The sequence below is a fragment of the Sciurus carolinensis genome, chromosome 14, assembly GCF_902686445.1.
Source record: "Sciurus carolinensis chromosome 14, mSciCar1.2, whole genome shotgun sequence".
NCBI lineage: Eukaryota > Metazoa > Chordata > Mammalia > Rodentia > Sciuridae > Sciurus > Sciurus carolinensis.
The window spans coordinates 64,141,197-64,155,245 of record NC_062226.1 but is presented as its reverse complement, the minus strand read 5'-3'; the positions used below and the strand labels follow the sequence as shown (position 1 = coordinate 64,155,245).

The 14,049-nt window shown below is 32.2% G+C and overlaps 1 protein-coding gene across 1 annotated transcript in view; it reads left to right on the top strand.

Annotated features, from left to right (window-relative positions):
* The window catches only part of Ric1 (RIC1 homolog, RAB6A GEF complex partner 1), a 107,617-nt gene that overhangs the window by 59,912 nt on the left and 33,656 nt on the right, over positions 1–14,049 (top strand). Inside the window, 4 exon segments of the mRNA XM_053743299.1 lie at positions 1,602–1,744; positions 1,962–2,098; positions 5,583–5,674; positions 9,941–10,029. Of these exon segments, the coding sequence (XP_053599274.1) occupies positions 1,602–1,744; positions 1,962–2,098; positions 5,583–5,674; positions 9,941–10,029 (461 nt within the window).

Here is a 14,049-nt window from a genome sequence, read left to right as displayed (position 1 = left end):
AAATTTGGGAAATTTCCTATACAATTTTGAAATGGATGAGTAGACATGAAAGGCATTATAACCAACTATTTTCCCTCCCAGTATTACAATTATAAGTCAAATAAAGTTACAGATAATTGTTAGGCTGTTGCTTGTAGGAGCCAAAATACTGCTTTTATTTTGTATTTCAGAAAAAATATAGAGATTAATGTTAAGCATCCAATCTTTGTTAGTAATTGAAGATAGTATTTAGGTAAATGTTTATCATTTAATGAGTTTAATTTACAGTTAAAACTGTTAGATATTATATTTCTAACTTTTAAATATCAGTTTATTCCACATCTTCCTCTATTCTGGGCACTTAAGAAAACACTATATAGTATATAATGCTTATTAAATATTAAGTATAATAGCAGTTTGAGTTTTTAATGTGCATTGTATAATTCATATAATAACATGTATAAAATAATATTTGATTAATCAGAAACACTCCTTTACTTCAAGGTACACATTGAAGCATATATGTATCATATTGCTTTCTAACCATGTTAAATCCTTTAGAATGCAATCCTAAATTTAAAAATGCTTACACATATTTGGGATACCAGATACTTGTTATAAAGTTCATGAAGCCAGTGATTGAAGAGATTCCCTGAGGATATAACTTAGAGTGTATTTAAATGTATTTTGTATGTACTTAAAACCAACATTGATATTCAGAATATTTAAGAAGAAGTATAGCATGAAAAGATGTGGGTTATTGGTATAGGTTCCTGATCTGTGCTAAGAATTAATCCTTTACTAGATCTTTCATGAGGGAAGAAGTCATTAGTGGCACTTGGATGGCTTGGGGCAAGACCTACATTTACCATCCTTTATGGAAATATTTATTACTTTAACAACTGACATCAACCTTTGTTTTAACAATTTTGTTTACTTTTAATTAGACAAGGTATATGATGTATCCATCTTTTCTTGTAGATTCTTTATCATCTTTAAAATCATTATCTGCTAATTCTAACATCAGGATTATGTGTTGGTGTTATTTATATTGATAGATTTTTCTTTTGACTTTGAGTCACATTTTCCTATTCATATGTCTGGTCATGTTTTGTTGCAGCATTGTTAATTTTGATTTAGAGATTATATATATCGTATTAATTTTCAAGTGTACAATCACTACATATGGCTATTGGCTACTATAAGACAGTATAGATGCAGAACATTTCCATCATTACTGAAAATTCTTTTGGACTGCTAGAGGTTGTTACCTCTACAGTCCATGACTCTAGATTGTCATCCCGTTGTCTATTCTTTATGATTTCTCCTCCTCTTTTCCTTTCATGTCATTTGTCACTTGTGCTTCTGTTTTCTAATTTGCTATTTCAGCATTTCTAGTTTTTAACCAAGTCCTTCAAGTTTGTTACTATGCTGCCCATAGTACATCGTTTTTCCCTGAATTTCTGAATCTAGATTGACTTATGCATAGGTAAAATTCATAGCTAAATTGCATATAAATGGAGATGTCGTGATTTTTTTTTGCATTAACTTTTTCTAGAGTAATTATATTCATACTCATTACTTTCCCAGCATGCTTTTAAAAGTTACTTGTTTCCCTACAGTTTGCAGTCTGTGCTGGAAGATCTTCTGGTTGCTACTTCTGATGGACTTCTTCATCTTATTCACTGGGAAGGAATGACAAATGGAAGGAAAGCCATTAATCTTTGTACAGTACCCTTTTCAGTAGATCTGCAATCATCTAGAGGTAGTTACACTTTCTACAGAAGGTAGAACCAGTTGTTTAATATTTGATAAAATCTAGTTAGGTATTTTCTTTGGATGAACATTGATTTTAATTTAATCGTTTAGGTCATTAGGTCATTATTTTTGTCCTTTTAACTATTCTCAGAGGATTTGCAAGCAAAAGTGTAATAGTTTTATTATACTCATAATCCAATTTCATGTACTTATTTATTCATCAGTAGGTTCATTCCTGGGCTTTGCAGATGTGCACATCAGAGACATGGAATACTGTGCCACACTTGATGGATTTGCTGTTGTGTTTAATGATGGTAAAGTTGGATTTATTACACCAGTGTCAAGTAGATTTACTGCAGAGGTATGGCTTATTTACTTTGAATATTTATTTTATTTTGCTTTTTTTAATGTTAATCTTTGTTATTAAATCCTTCCTCATTTTCTTTATTCATATAAGACTTTAGGGGTTATTAATTTTTTAATTTAACTATATATATATTTATAAACAATGTACATAGACAAAATTATATTAGACATGTTGAAGAAAATTGATGGTTCTTGCCCTCCTCCCTGCTCTGCTCTTGCCTGATTTCCATTCTCAGAGGCTTATGCCTTTTAATTTTTGTACTAGTTATTTGGATATTTACCTCTACCACTATGAGTATTTCCTTTAATTTCAGTTTTTAGATTGTGTCATTGACTTTCTCCTATGAAAAATGGCCATTCACTTCCCTCTTCCCTATTCCCAACACACTCATATTCTTTCCATCTTCCCAGTGAAGTTTTATCATTTTGATTTGGTTACTGTTCATTGTTTATATTTTTATCAGTATATAAACCCTGGTAAGACTTTTCATTTCCTACAAATTTTCTCTCCCTCTGGGAAATAGAGTTTTTACATTTGCTTAGGGTTTATTATGTATTTACCACTTAACTCAAGACTGGCCACCAGTTATATAAACATCTCTTTCTCTTTCTCTCTCTCTCTCTCTCTCTCTCTCTCTCTCTCTCTCTCTCAAGATCAAATGTTGGACTTCACACATGCTAGGCAACTGTTCTTCCACTGAGCCACATTCCCAACCTCTACCTCTTTTAAACACATTAAGTATGCTATATATTTCATCCTCTTAAATAAATTACTCTTGGAGCCTTCTTGCCTGCTCCAAACTTGACTGGTTGTTTACTATACTCCTTTAACATAGCTCTTCTTTTGGGTCTTCATCGTCATCACCCTGAGGGTTCCCATTACTCTTTTATTTGTATGGGATCCTTGGATAGCTAATGGTTAATAATACATGGATTTTGCTGCTGTGATAGAAACCCAAAATAAAATTGGATTCATTGAAAACTGAATTTTGGTGGATTTGTTATATGTTCTTCACCACAGGATGACCTTCCTCCGTTATTTATTTGGACAACCCCCTATCTTTAGATTCATTACCTTCTCTCTTTGCATCTTTTTCTTCCCCTCCTCTTCTATCCCATCATCTCTCTTTCTTCACTATTCCTTAGAAAAGAGTCTTGGAGTGCTTTCCAGTAGATGTGTACCTGATTCCCATTGTATTCTGGAATTTTAGTTATAAAAGAGTTAGGCTAGAGGGTCCACTTTCAAGGTGTAAATTTTATCTTTGACAGTCCTTTTTTTCTCCAGTTTTCTTTTGGGATGTAGGCCATGTATTTCATAGCTGCTAAGCATTGAGAGAACCAGGTGCTGTTTAAATGGGCTTTAAACTAGTTCTAATTTAGTTCCCAAGCCTTTCACGTACACTGTAATGTAAAGTTAGCCATTTCTCAGTATTCTTTACTGCCAGTAGAGAACTCTACTCATTTGTGTGCTTTCCAGCTTCCCAAATTCTCTAAGACTTCTGCCTTCTCTCCCATTCTTTGTCTTTGTTAGTTTATGCTTTTGAAAAAAAATCTTGTATGAAAGTTTGGGGCCTAAGAGTTATGGACACTGAATATTCATTTTCAGTCTGCTGTCTTAACTGGAAAAATTTCAAGTTTAAGGGGCATTATTATTGTTGCTCTTCTATTTGTTTTTAGCTTTAATATTCCTAATAAATATTCTGTACTTTATTCAAATAGTGATGTACTACATAATACATTTTTGATAACTTAATGTCAATATTTTGAAAAAATCTTTCTGCAAAATGCATATATAATTTTATTTGGAACTTAAATGTTTATAGTGAAAACAAAAATAGTTGGGCTGAAATGGTAGTTAATATTTTTCTGAGTACTTTAAAGTTAGTTCAGTTATTCTCATCATTTTTTGGTATATGGTTAAAGAAATTTTCACTAAGGATTTAAAAAGTAAAAGCAGATGAACTTTAAGTGTTATAACTGGAAAATATAAATTACAAGAAAATACAGATTACTGATAATTGGGAAATACACAAAATGGCACTTAATAAATGTGTTACAGTACATACATTATACTATTTCTCTGGTCAATAGAACTAGATAATTATGGCAAAAAGTCCAGCTGAGGGTCAGAAAAGTTAGATTAAAAACTTTTAAAAATATGCTTGAAGACTTTCAAAAGGTAACATAATAATAAAGAATTACCACGGTAGGGGAGACCAGAGATCAATGAGCTAAACCCAGTGTTTAAGTGTAAAGTAAACCTGAACAAAGAATGCTGTGTGCTGCAAAATAGATAGATCTCACAAGCATATTGAGTGAAATGGAGAAACCCAAAAGAATACATGCTATGATTCCATTTTATGTAAAATTTAAAGGAAAATTAAAACATAAGCAACTTTAAATTAGAAAGTACATGGAAACATCTTTAAGTGGTAATAGTCTAAAAGAAAAGATTTCTTGTCAGTTTGGATATTGGTGAGTTTTGTGATGGGGTGAGGGTACAGTGATCAGGAGGGGCACTACTTGAGGACTTTATGGTACTGATAAGTGTTAGCCTAAATGTTGCTTTGTGATATTATTAAGATGTACATTTTTGTTTTGTGTATTTTCTAACAGTATAATTCAAAATAGAAAAGGTTTTGAAAAAATCTTAAGCCCTCCAGTGAGTTCCCCATTTATAACTTGGAGAAGAAACAAAAGTTCTTACAGTGACTTCAAAGCCCTAAAATTCTGGCCCCTTTTACATCTGTCACCTCAGATACTCCTTTCCTTTCCCTGTGTTCACTCTGCTTCATCCATATAAACTTCTGCTATCTCACATCCTGCCAGAAATTATACTATAATGGGCCTTTGTATTTGGTTTATTTCCAAGACTGTCTTCACAAGGCACTTGGGCACAGGGAAGTCTGTTTAATATGCTAATCTCCCATGTGCTCTCTTCACCATAATTGCCTTACTCCTTTAAAAGTATTTACCAATCTCCAATATACTATATAAGTTTTTAAACTTGTCTGTGTACTGATTCATATATAAGGCAGGCATACAAGTAGGGATCTTGATGTGTTTGTAATCTTATCATATCCTCAGGATCTCAAATAGTGACTGGTGAATAATTTATGCTCAGTGCTGTTGTTACCATTTTGTTACATAAAACAGTGTCTAGTTCTATTATTAAAATCAAAAAATAAAGTAAAACCCCTAATAGTGAACAAGTGAGATGCAGTTTCTGTTATCAAAACTTTGACATTATAATAAACAGGTTATCTTAATTTTAATTTTGAGATTGGATATTCATTTTTAGTGTTTTCGATTAACTCTAGTATTGGATTGAGTTCACCTGGGAATAATATTCAGATGGTCTTTCTGATGGGACATTTAAGCTTTAGGAAACTTCACGTTTATTGGAGAAGAATTATACTGACTACAGTAAATTTGGGGAAACGCTTTTTTAAGCTTTAACTGTTTTTTTTTTATTATAGCAGCTTCATGGAGTTTGGCCCCAGGATGTTGTTGATGGAACATGTGTAGCAGTAAATAACAAATATCGACTAATGGCATTTGGTTGTGCAAGGTATTTATATAGACTTCTGAATTTTTAAGTTATTATCAGAAACAAATTTTTAGACTTAAGATGTCTTTACACAAATGAATCGGACATCACCTTCCTATGTTCATATATAAATACATGACCAGTATAACTCCACATCATGTACAACCACAAAAATAGTTAAGTTGTACTCCATGTATGTATGATATGTCAAAATACATTCTACTGTCATGTATAACTAAAGAGGACAAATTTAAAAAGATGTCTTTTCACACTTGGAAACCTTACCATGCTTATTATAATTTATCATTACCCTTAATATGAAGTCTAAAGGTATTAGATTGAAACAAAGGTTTGAGAGGCTGGACATTTTAATTTGTGAAAGAAAGCTTTTCTTTAACTGTAGAAAATTGAATTACAAATTAAAAAGAATAAGTCAGTTAAAATTTAGGTTCTGTATTGTTAAAAAGAGAACCTGAACCTGGCACAATGGTTTATTCCTGTAATCATTGCAACTCAGGAAACAAATGCAGGAGGATTTCAAATTTGAGACCAGCCCCGACAACTTAGCAGGAGCCTATCTCAAAATAAAAAAGGCTGGGGTTGTAGCTCAGTGATAGAGCACCCCTGGGTTCAATCTCTAATACAGAAAAAAAAAAACCAAAACTAGAAGATACTTTTTCTTTTGTTAATAATCCTTTTGAAGACATCAGTGTTAATATTGCCTTTAAATTAGTAGGTATGCCTTAGTTAACAAGTATATTTAAAACTTAGGTGCAAAATCAATTTCTTACTTTGACTCATGTAATAGAGGTTTTAAAAACAAAATGGAATACAATTATTCATATAACCATTGTCTTTATGTGCTTATTATGTATGGGACATGGGTCTAAACACCTAGAATACCTTAAAAAAGCAAAGCTGCCTAACTTTTTGAGCTTATACCTTAGCTTAAATTAAAAGATTATATCAGTCAGTTATAATACTGCGTTGCAATGTGTATAGTGCTTTTTTAGTTTTTCAGATGTATATATGAAATTCTGTTTTGCTCTCAAAATGAAACTTAATTGTTTTATAGCATATGCATCTAACATGGTCTCCAGCCACATTATTTCCACCCAAATAAGTATCAAAGATTTTTTATCAGTATAAGTAATATACATATTACAAATCACCACCTTGATTACATGTTAAGTAACCGCTTTGTAAAGTGAGAACTTTTTTTTTTATTTTAACTTGTTCTCAACACATTGCTTCTGAGTTAAATGTAGACATACACACTTTTTTTTATATTTGTGGATTCAGTTTGTTCACATTTTATTTAAAATTTTAAAATCTATGTTCATTAGTACATTTTCATTTATCCTATACTCTTAGTTAAGCAAGCTTATGCTTGTCTCATAAAATAAGTTGATATCTTTTCTCTGTTCATCTTTGAATATGTGGCAGAATTTGCTAATGAAGCCATGTGGGCCTTAATTTTCTTTTGGGGGAATTTTTTGGATGTCTAATTCAATTTAGTTTTTAAAATATATTTAAGAGGATTTCAATTTCTCTAAATAATTTTGTAAGTTATCTTTTTCTAGGAATTGGTTTCTATATTCTGTTAAATTTATTGGCATAGAGTTTATAATATTCCTTTTCACTTTCATATTATACATTAAAAACATAGGTACAGAGTGGTATGTAATCCAAATACTTGAAGTTTAAAAGATAATTGTAGCAGACATGATGGCACACACCTATAATCCCAGTGGCTTGGGAGGCTGGAGCAGGAGGATTGCAAGTTTGAGACCAGCATCAGCAAGCTAGCAAGGCCCTAAGCAACTTCATGAGACCATCCTGAAAAAAAAAAATTAAAATGATTGGGGTTGTAGCTCAGATAAAGTACCACTGGGTTCAATCGCCAGTACCAAAAAAAAAAGAAAAAAGTAATTTAAATACCCATCTGTCTGTTCACAACTAGATCAAAAAATAGAACATTGCCAGCCTATCATAAGCTCTACCCCCTTCTATTTGTAACTCTACTCCCTCCCTGACTCAGTAACAATTTTTGGCATTTTTGATAATCATTTATTTTTCATTATAGTTCAGTTACCCATGTAAACCTTCCTAAAGACCAATAATAATTTAGTTTTACCTGTTTGTGAACTTTAGAGAATCATGTTTGATATTTTATATCTTGTTTCTATCAGTCAACATTGTGAATTCATCCATAGTACTTGCCAATAGCTGTAATCATTTTTAATTGATTTATGAATAATGTTCCAGTGTATGAATATATATAGTTCATCAGCTTTTCTCTTGGTTGACATTTGTATTATATCTTGGTTTCCAAAAGAGAGAGGCATTTTTCTTACATAAACCCACTGTCTTTATCACGTACAAGTAATTAATGATAAGTACCTAATATCTAATACCCTAATAATATCTAATATGTACAAATTAACTCAGGTGTTACCAAAATTTCTTTTATAATTCCTTTGTTCTAACCAGTATCAGTCAAGATTCATGAATTATATTCAGTTGTTATTTTTCTTTAGTTATCTTTTTCCTATAACAATTCTAACACCTATAATAACTAACCTGAAAACTGGTTTTATTGAGCAAATACAGTTAAATGACTGAGAAGCTCACACAAGTTTGGAACAGCATTTAGAGAAAACTGACAAAGACAGTAGTGATAAGTGTACAGTTCTTCCATTACCTGTATTCAGGTCTGGTACCCAGGGATCTAGCAGAGCCAGATGATAGGATCCAGAGCTCTGGAGCCTTAGGCTGTGAGCTTATAAACTGCATGACTGAAAAATATTCGCCTTTTTATTAGAATAATCTTGGTTTATGGCCTCTTGGTCACCTCAGTTTCATTAATTGGGAGTCTGCATAATCCTGGGTTGAAGTTAATTTTTTTTTTTAATCATAACTTTGTGACACACAAACCAGTGGCTTCTAGTCCTGTTTTGCCAACACTTACCAGAATTAATTGCATTGAGCTCTAGGTTGTGGCTGGTGTCTTTAGAGTTTTATAAGAAGCCAGCTTTCTTTTTAAGATACCATTTTGCAATAGACAACTTGAACCACCTAGTTCTTTACCTTTATATGTAATGACTTAACCACTTAAACATAAATGGTTATATTTAATAGGTGGATTCTGGGTAAACATTTTTGTCATAGTTGATGATGTGTACTTTCTGTGGCATCATTTAACAATAATGTCAAGTTGTCCCAGTATTAATGATGCTAAATTTGGTCATTTTTGTTAAAAATAGCCATATTTCTATCATAGAGATGTTTTGTTTAGTTGCTTTAGGAATAGTAAGTTGTATTTTTTTGGTGTAATAATTATAAATAAATATGAGGTACAGAGTGATATTACAACAGATGTTTATAGCATATACTAATCAAATTGGAATAATTAACATTTCCATTTCCTTATCATTTCTTTGTTTGGAGCCTTCAAACTCTTCTAATTCTTCTCTTCTAATTCTGGCACTCATAAAGCATTGTCTTCCTAATATCTGCAAAGGCAGCCTGGTACTGAAAAGTATTTTAAGAACATTTGTTTCTCTTTTTCATTTTAATTACTTTGCATAAGTAATGTAACTTAATAAGCTACCTCACTTTCCAAAATGAGTATGTGTTGAATTTTTTAACTAAGAATAACCCCATAAACAGAAAAATCCCTCCCTGCCACTTTTTAGAAGTAATATAGAGACTTTAGTTTTGGTTTATGACCCTTTGTAAGTCTGATACTTGTAAATATTTTTTAAATGAACTATTTATACATACCTTATAGACAGAATAGCATATATAAAAATAATAAAATAAGAATCTGTATTACCCAGCATAAAAAACAGCACATTGCTAGTACTAACAAAGCCTTCGGTTTCCCTTCTTTGATATTCCCCTTTCCCCACCTGTGCAGTCACTAATCTGAAATTCGTGTTTGTTAGCTCCTTGCCTTGCACGTGACTAAAGTTCATTCATTTTTTTTTTTCAGGTTGGTTTTTGTTTTGTTGTTTTGCTGTTTTTGTTTTTGGCAATTATACCTAGTCCAGTGAACATTGTACACGTCTCTTAATAAATATTAGGCAAGAATTTTGGGGGTTTATCTAGAAATGAAATTGTTAGAATACAGAATATGCATCTACGCAGAGTCATGAGGTGACTTGAAATTATTTATGAAACAGTTTTATTCTTTATATTCAAATCAACAGAACATATAAGAGTTCTCATAAAATGCTTTATTTATATTTGTCTTTCTTTGCTAAGTTTTTTTTGTTTTCACAGTGGTTCTGTGCAGGTTTATACAATAGATAACACCACTGGAGCCATGCTGCTGTCTCATAAATTAGAGCTAACAGCAAAACAATATCCTGGTGAGTATATTTTAAAATGTTTTCAGTTTGGTCCCCCTCTATCTGCAAGGGATACATCCCAACATGGTTTTTACTCTTCCAGTGGTAAAAACTTAGGCATAGTGAAAGATATCCTGATTTGATGATTACACATTATATAAATGTATTGAATTATCTACTCCATAAATATATAAAATTAAATTTAAAACATTTTTTAAATAATAATAAAATAAATAATTATATACTGAAATAAAAGTTATACAAAAGTGGCTTTTCTCTTTTCCCGTCTTTCAAAGTATAATTTTTGGTTTTGAATGTGAGGTTTAGTGCTCTAGACATCATGCCTGACTTAAAATATATGCCCTAAGATATTGCCACTTAATTCCAGAGTTAATCTGCCTTTCTGTGTTTTCTGCCTTGGTACCACCTCCCACTTTTATGAATACTGGTTCTTTGGAGCATCTTACTCTGGAAAAGCCCATTTTCTTCTCAACTGAAGATTTGCTTTGAACGGTATCCTTTCTCCTTGATCAATTTACTCAACTCTGCCAGAAATGCAGCCACAAATTCTTCATTGGCAGATGCAGCATCTCCTGTAACATTTATATTTTTCAGTCCAAACCTATTCACGAAGCTGTATAATCATCCCTTACTTGTAGTAAGTGGATCATTATCACTTCAGAAAGAGGATTACTTTCTGAAGTCTTCACATAGGCTTCAGTGCTTTCTGGTGCAACATGTTGCTGTCAATTTTTGAACTGAGAATAGCCCCATAAACAGATTTCCACAAATTTAATGCATTTTCCATCTTTATAGTGCATGTATCACACATTCCAACCATAACTTTTTTTGATGTGCAACAGCAAAACTAACAACAGATTTTTTCATTACAATTCCACAGGTAGACCATTAATTGCTGTCCCAGATCTTAGCAACCTCAGCATATGTTTTTTCTTTCCTTGAGAACTTTAACCTATCCACTTAAAGGAAACAATTTTCAGCTTCTTTTTGGTATATCTGAATTGCCAACATTATTACTTTTTTGCTTTGGGGTCATTGTTAAGTTAAATAAGGATTATTAAACACAAACACTGTGATACCACAACAGTCAGATTCTACTAAGTGACAATGAGTAAATAGTGTATACAGTGTGGATATAATGGACAAAGTGACAATTGATGCCCTGAGCAAGACAGTGAAATTTTATCATGCTACTCAGAATAGTATGCACTTTTAAATTTATGAATTATTTCTTTCTTTAATTTTTCCATTAATACATTCAGACCATAGTTGACCTTGGGTAACTGAAAATGTGAACAGCAAAACCTCAGATAAAGGAGGGCTACTGTAGTGGTAATTCTATGCCTAACAAATACTGGCTTTAAATCAAATGATACCTGCTATAAGTAAATATTGTAAGAACATGTAACAAGATTTTATGTGACCCAAAGATTTCTGTGTAACAGGAGAGGCTCCTGAGATATTTTCTATTCTTTCACTTAGTTCTTTCTGTCCTTAGTTTTAACCCCTGTATTCCTTATCTGGATTTTGCCACGGTCTCTTACCTGATTTCATTCCCTCTGTTATTTTATGTCTTCCAATCAATTTACTTATCAAACAGATACTTTACATGTTAGACACCTCTAATTGCTGGATACATAGCAATAAATAAAATAAAAATTTGTTTTTGAACCCTTTATTCTCTGCTTTTCACAAGATTAAGCCTAAACTTTGCATCATTGAAGATGCTTTTGACTGAATTAACAGAAAACCCAACTTACTATGGCTTAAACAAATAGAATTTATTTTGTCAACTAGCAGAAAATCCAAAGGCAGTTTTCTACTGATCTTCATTTGATTGTTTTTGTGGTCATAGGGTAGCTCCAAAGTTCCAGCATTATGCAGTTGAGTCAGCCAAAAAAGATTGGAGCGAAGTATATCTGATTTTTTTTTTCTTTTTAATGAAGAAAGCAAAAGCTTTCCCATATGTATCCCTGCCTCCTACCTACTCCACCTGTCTTCCACTTTCATCTAATTTATGACCATAAAATGTCACCTGGCTACCTCAGGTTTCAGAGAAAACTTGGAAATGATAACTTTTTCTAAGCCATTATAGTAAAAGTGGAGAAGGTAGATGTCAATAGGTATTGGGTTAACTGACCAACAGGGCTAAAGATGTAGCTTACTGGTAGAACACTGGCCTGGTGTGCACAAGGCCCTGGGTTCCAACCCCCAGTACCACCAAAACACACACACACACCTTTAAATTTTTATTTCCTGTAAATGGAAACAAAATAATAATCTCATTCTTCCTTTTTATTAATTTTTTTTTTATTTTTACAGACTACATTTTGATTCATTGTACACAAATGGGGTACAACTTTTGATTTCTGTGGTTGTACCCAATGTAGATTCACATCATTCATGTAATCATAAATATACATAGGGTAATACTGTCTGTTTTATTCTATTATCTTTCCGTCCCCCAAATGTAGTTTTTTTACTAATGGAATGTTTATGCCTGTTGGGCACTGCACAGTCTCTCAAACTTTGGGCACAATCATCCACATTTCTGGTTTCACATTGATTTTCACAGAATACTTACTTTTTATTATAGCAGCTCCTAAAAACCTATCTTCACAAAGAAGATAGGGAGGAGGGGTGAGAGAAGAATTGAGGAACTTTACATAGAGGGAAATGGGAGGGAGTGGGGGTATGAAAAATGGTGGAATGAGACAGACATCATTACCCTATGTACGTGTATGATGGTATGAATCTACAATGTGCATAACCATAGAAACAAAAAGATGTACCCCATTTGTGTACAATGAATCAAAATGCGGTTTGTAAAAATAAAATAATTTTAAAAAATAATAAACAAAGTGAATTGCAGTCATAAACTACTTGCAGATATTTACAAGTGTCTAGATATTTACATTGTGTCTAACACATGCTGTATATCACTGTGTTTCTTTTGAAAATTATCTTATGGCACCTCTGTAAGTTTTTTGCCCCTTTTTGGTGTACATTGGCACACAGGCTAGGAACTAATCTTAACGCTTTACTTAGCTTGACCAAACTGCCTGCATACCTCCATGCTTGAATACCTCCACGCTGTTTGATATCTTTGACTCTCACATTGATCTCTGTCTAAAATGTCTCATATTTCTACATGGAAGAAATCTAGTCATATTTCCAGATATAGTTTAAATCTCTTTTTATGAACTAGTTAGAATACTCTTCCCTCCTCTGTTTCATTGTATTCTGCATGTCTTTCTTAGCATCTATAATGCTTTACTGAACTTAATAGCTTATAAATAATTTCCCCCTCCTAGAATATAAGTTTGAGTGTAGAGTGGTTCCTGTTTCTTCACACCAAGCTGATTCAGTTTAGTGAGAAACACATAATAGACATGCAATGAATGAATCTATTTTTAAGTCAAGTCCAGTTACCTTTCCAGAATTATATATAACAGCAGTATAATCTCATTACTATATGTCTTCTGAATTTTGTAATGTACTATGCCTATATCCATATTAGTAATTGGGTGCCTTTTCCCAAACCCGAGTTATGTTTTCCTCACAGGTTTAAATGTGTTCCCATCTTAAGAGTGATTATCATAAGACTACAAATTGCTTTGTTGTTAGGGGTCAGAAAGAGGTTGAATGTACCTGTGAAAATCTAATCAAACTTATTAATAAAAAATCTTACTAGTTTCAAGGAAGAAAGATATCTTACTTAAAATTTCAGTTAAATATTAGAATACTTAACATTTCTTGTTGACTTAGTTCTAACCACATACAAATACCAATATTTTTGTCTACCATTTCTTTTAACAATTTGTATCTTCTTTTTGAGACCATTTTCTGCCTGAAATATATCCTTTGGAATTTCTTTAAGTGAAGTTTTTGGGATGGTAAACTCTGTTTTGTTTATTTTGGTCTTAATGGCTTATTTCACCCTGTGATTTAATTATAATTTAGCTTGTTATACAATTTTAGATTGACAGTTATTTTCCTTTATATTCACTGAAGAAGTTC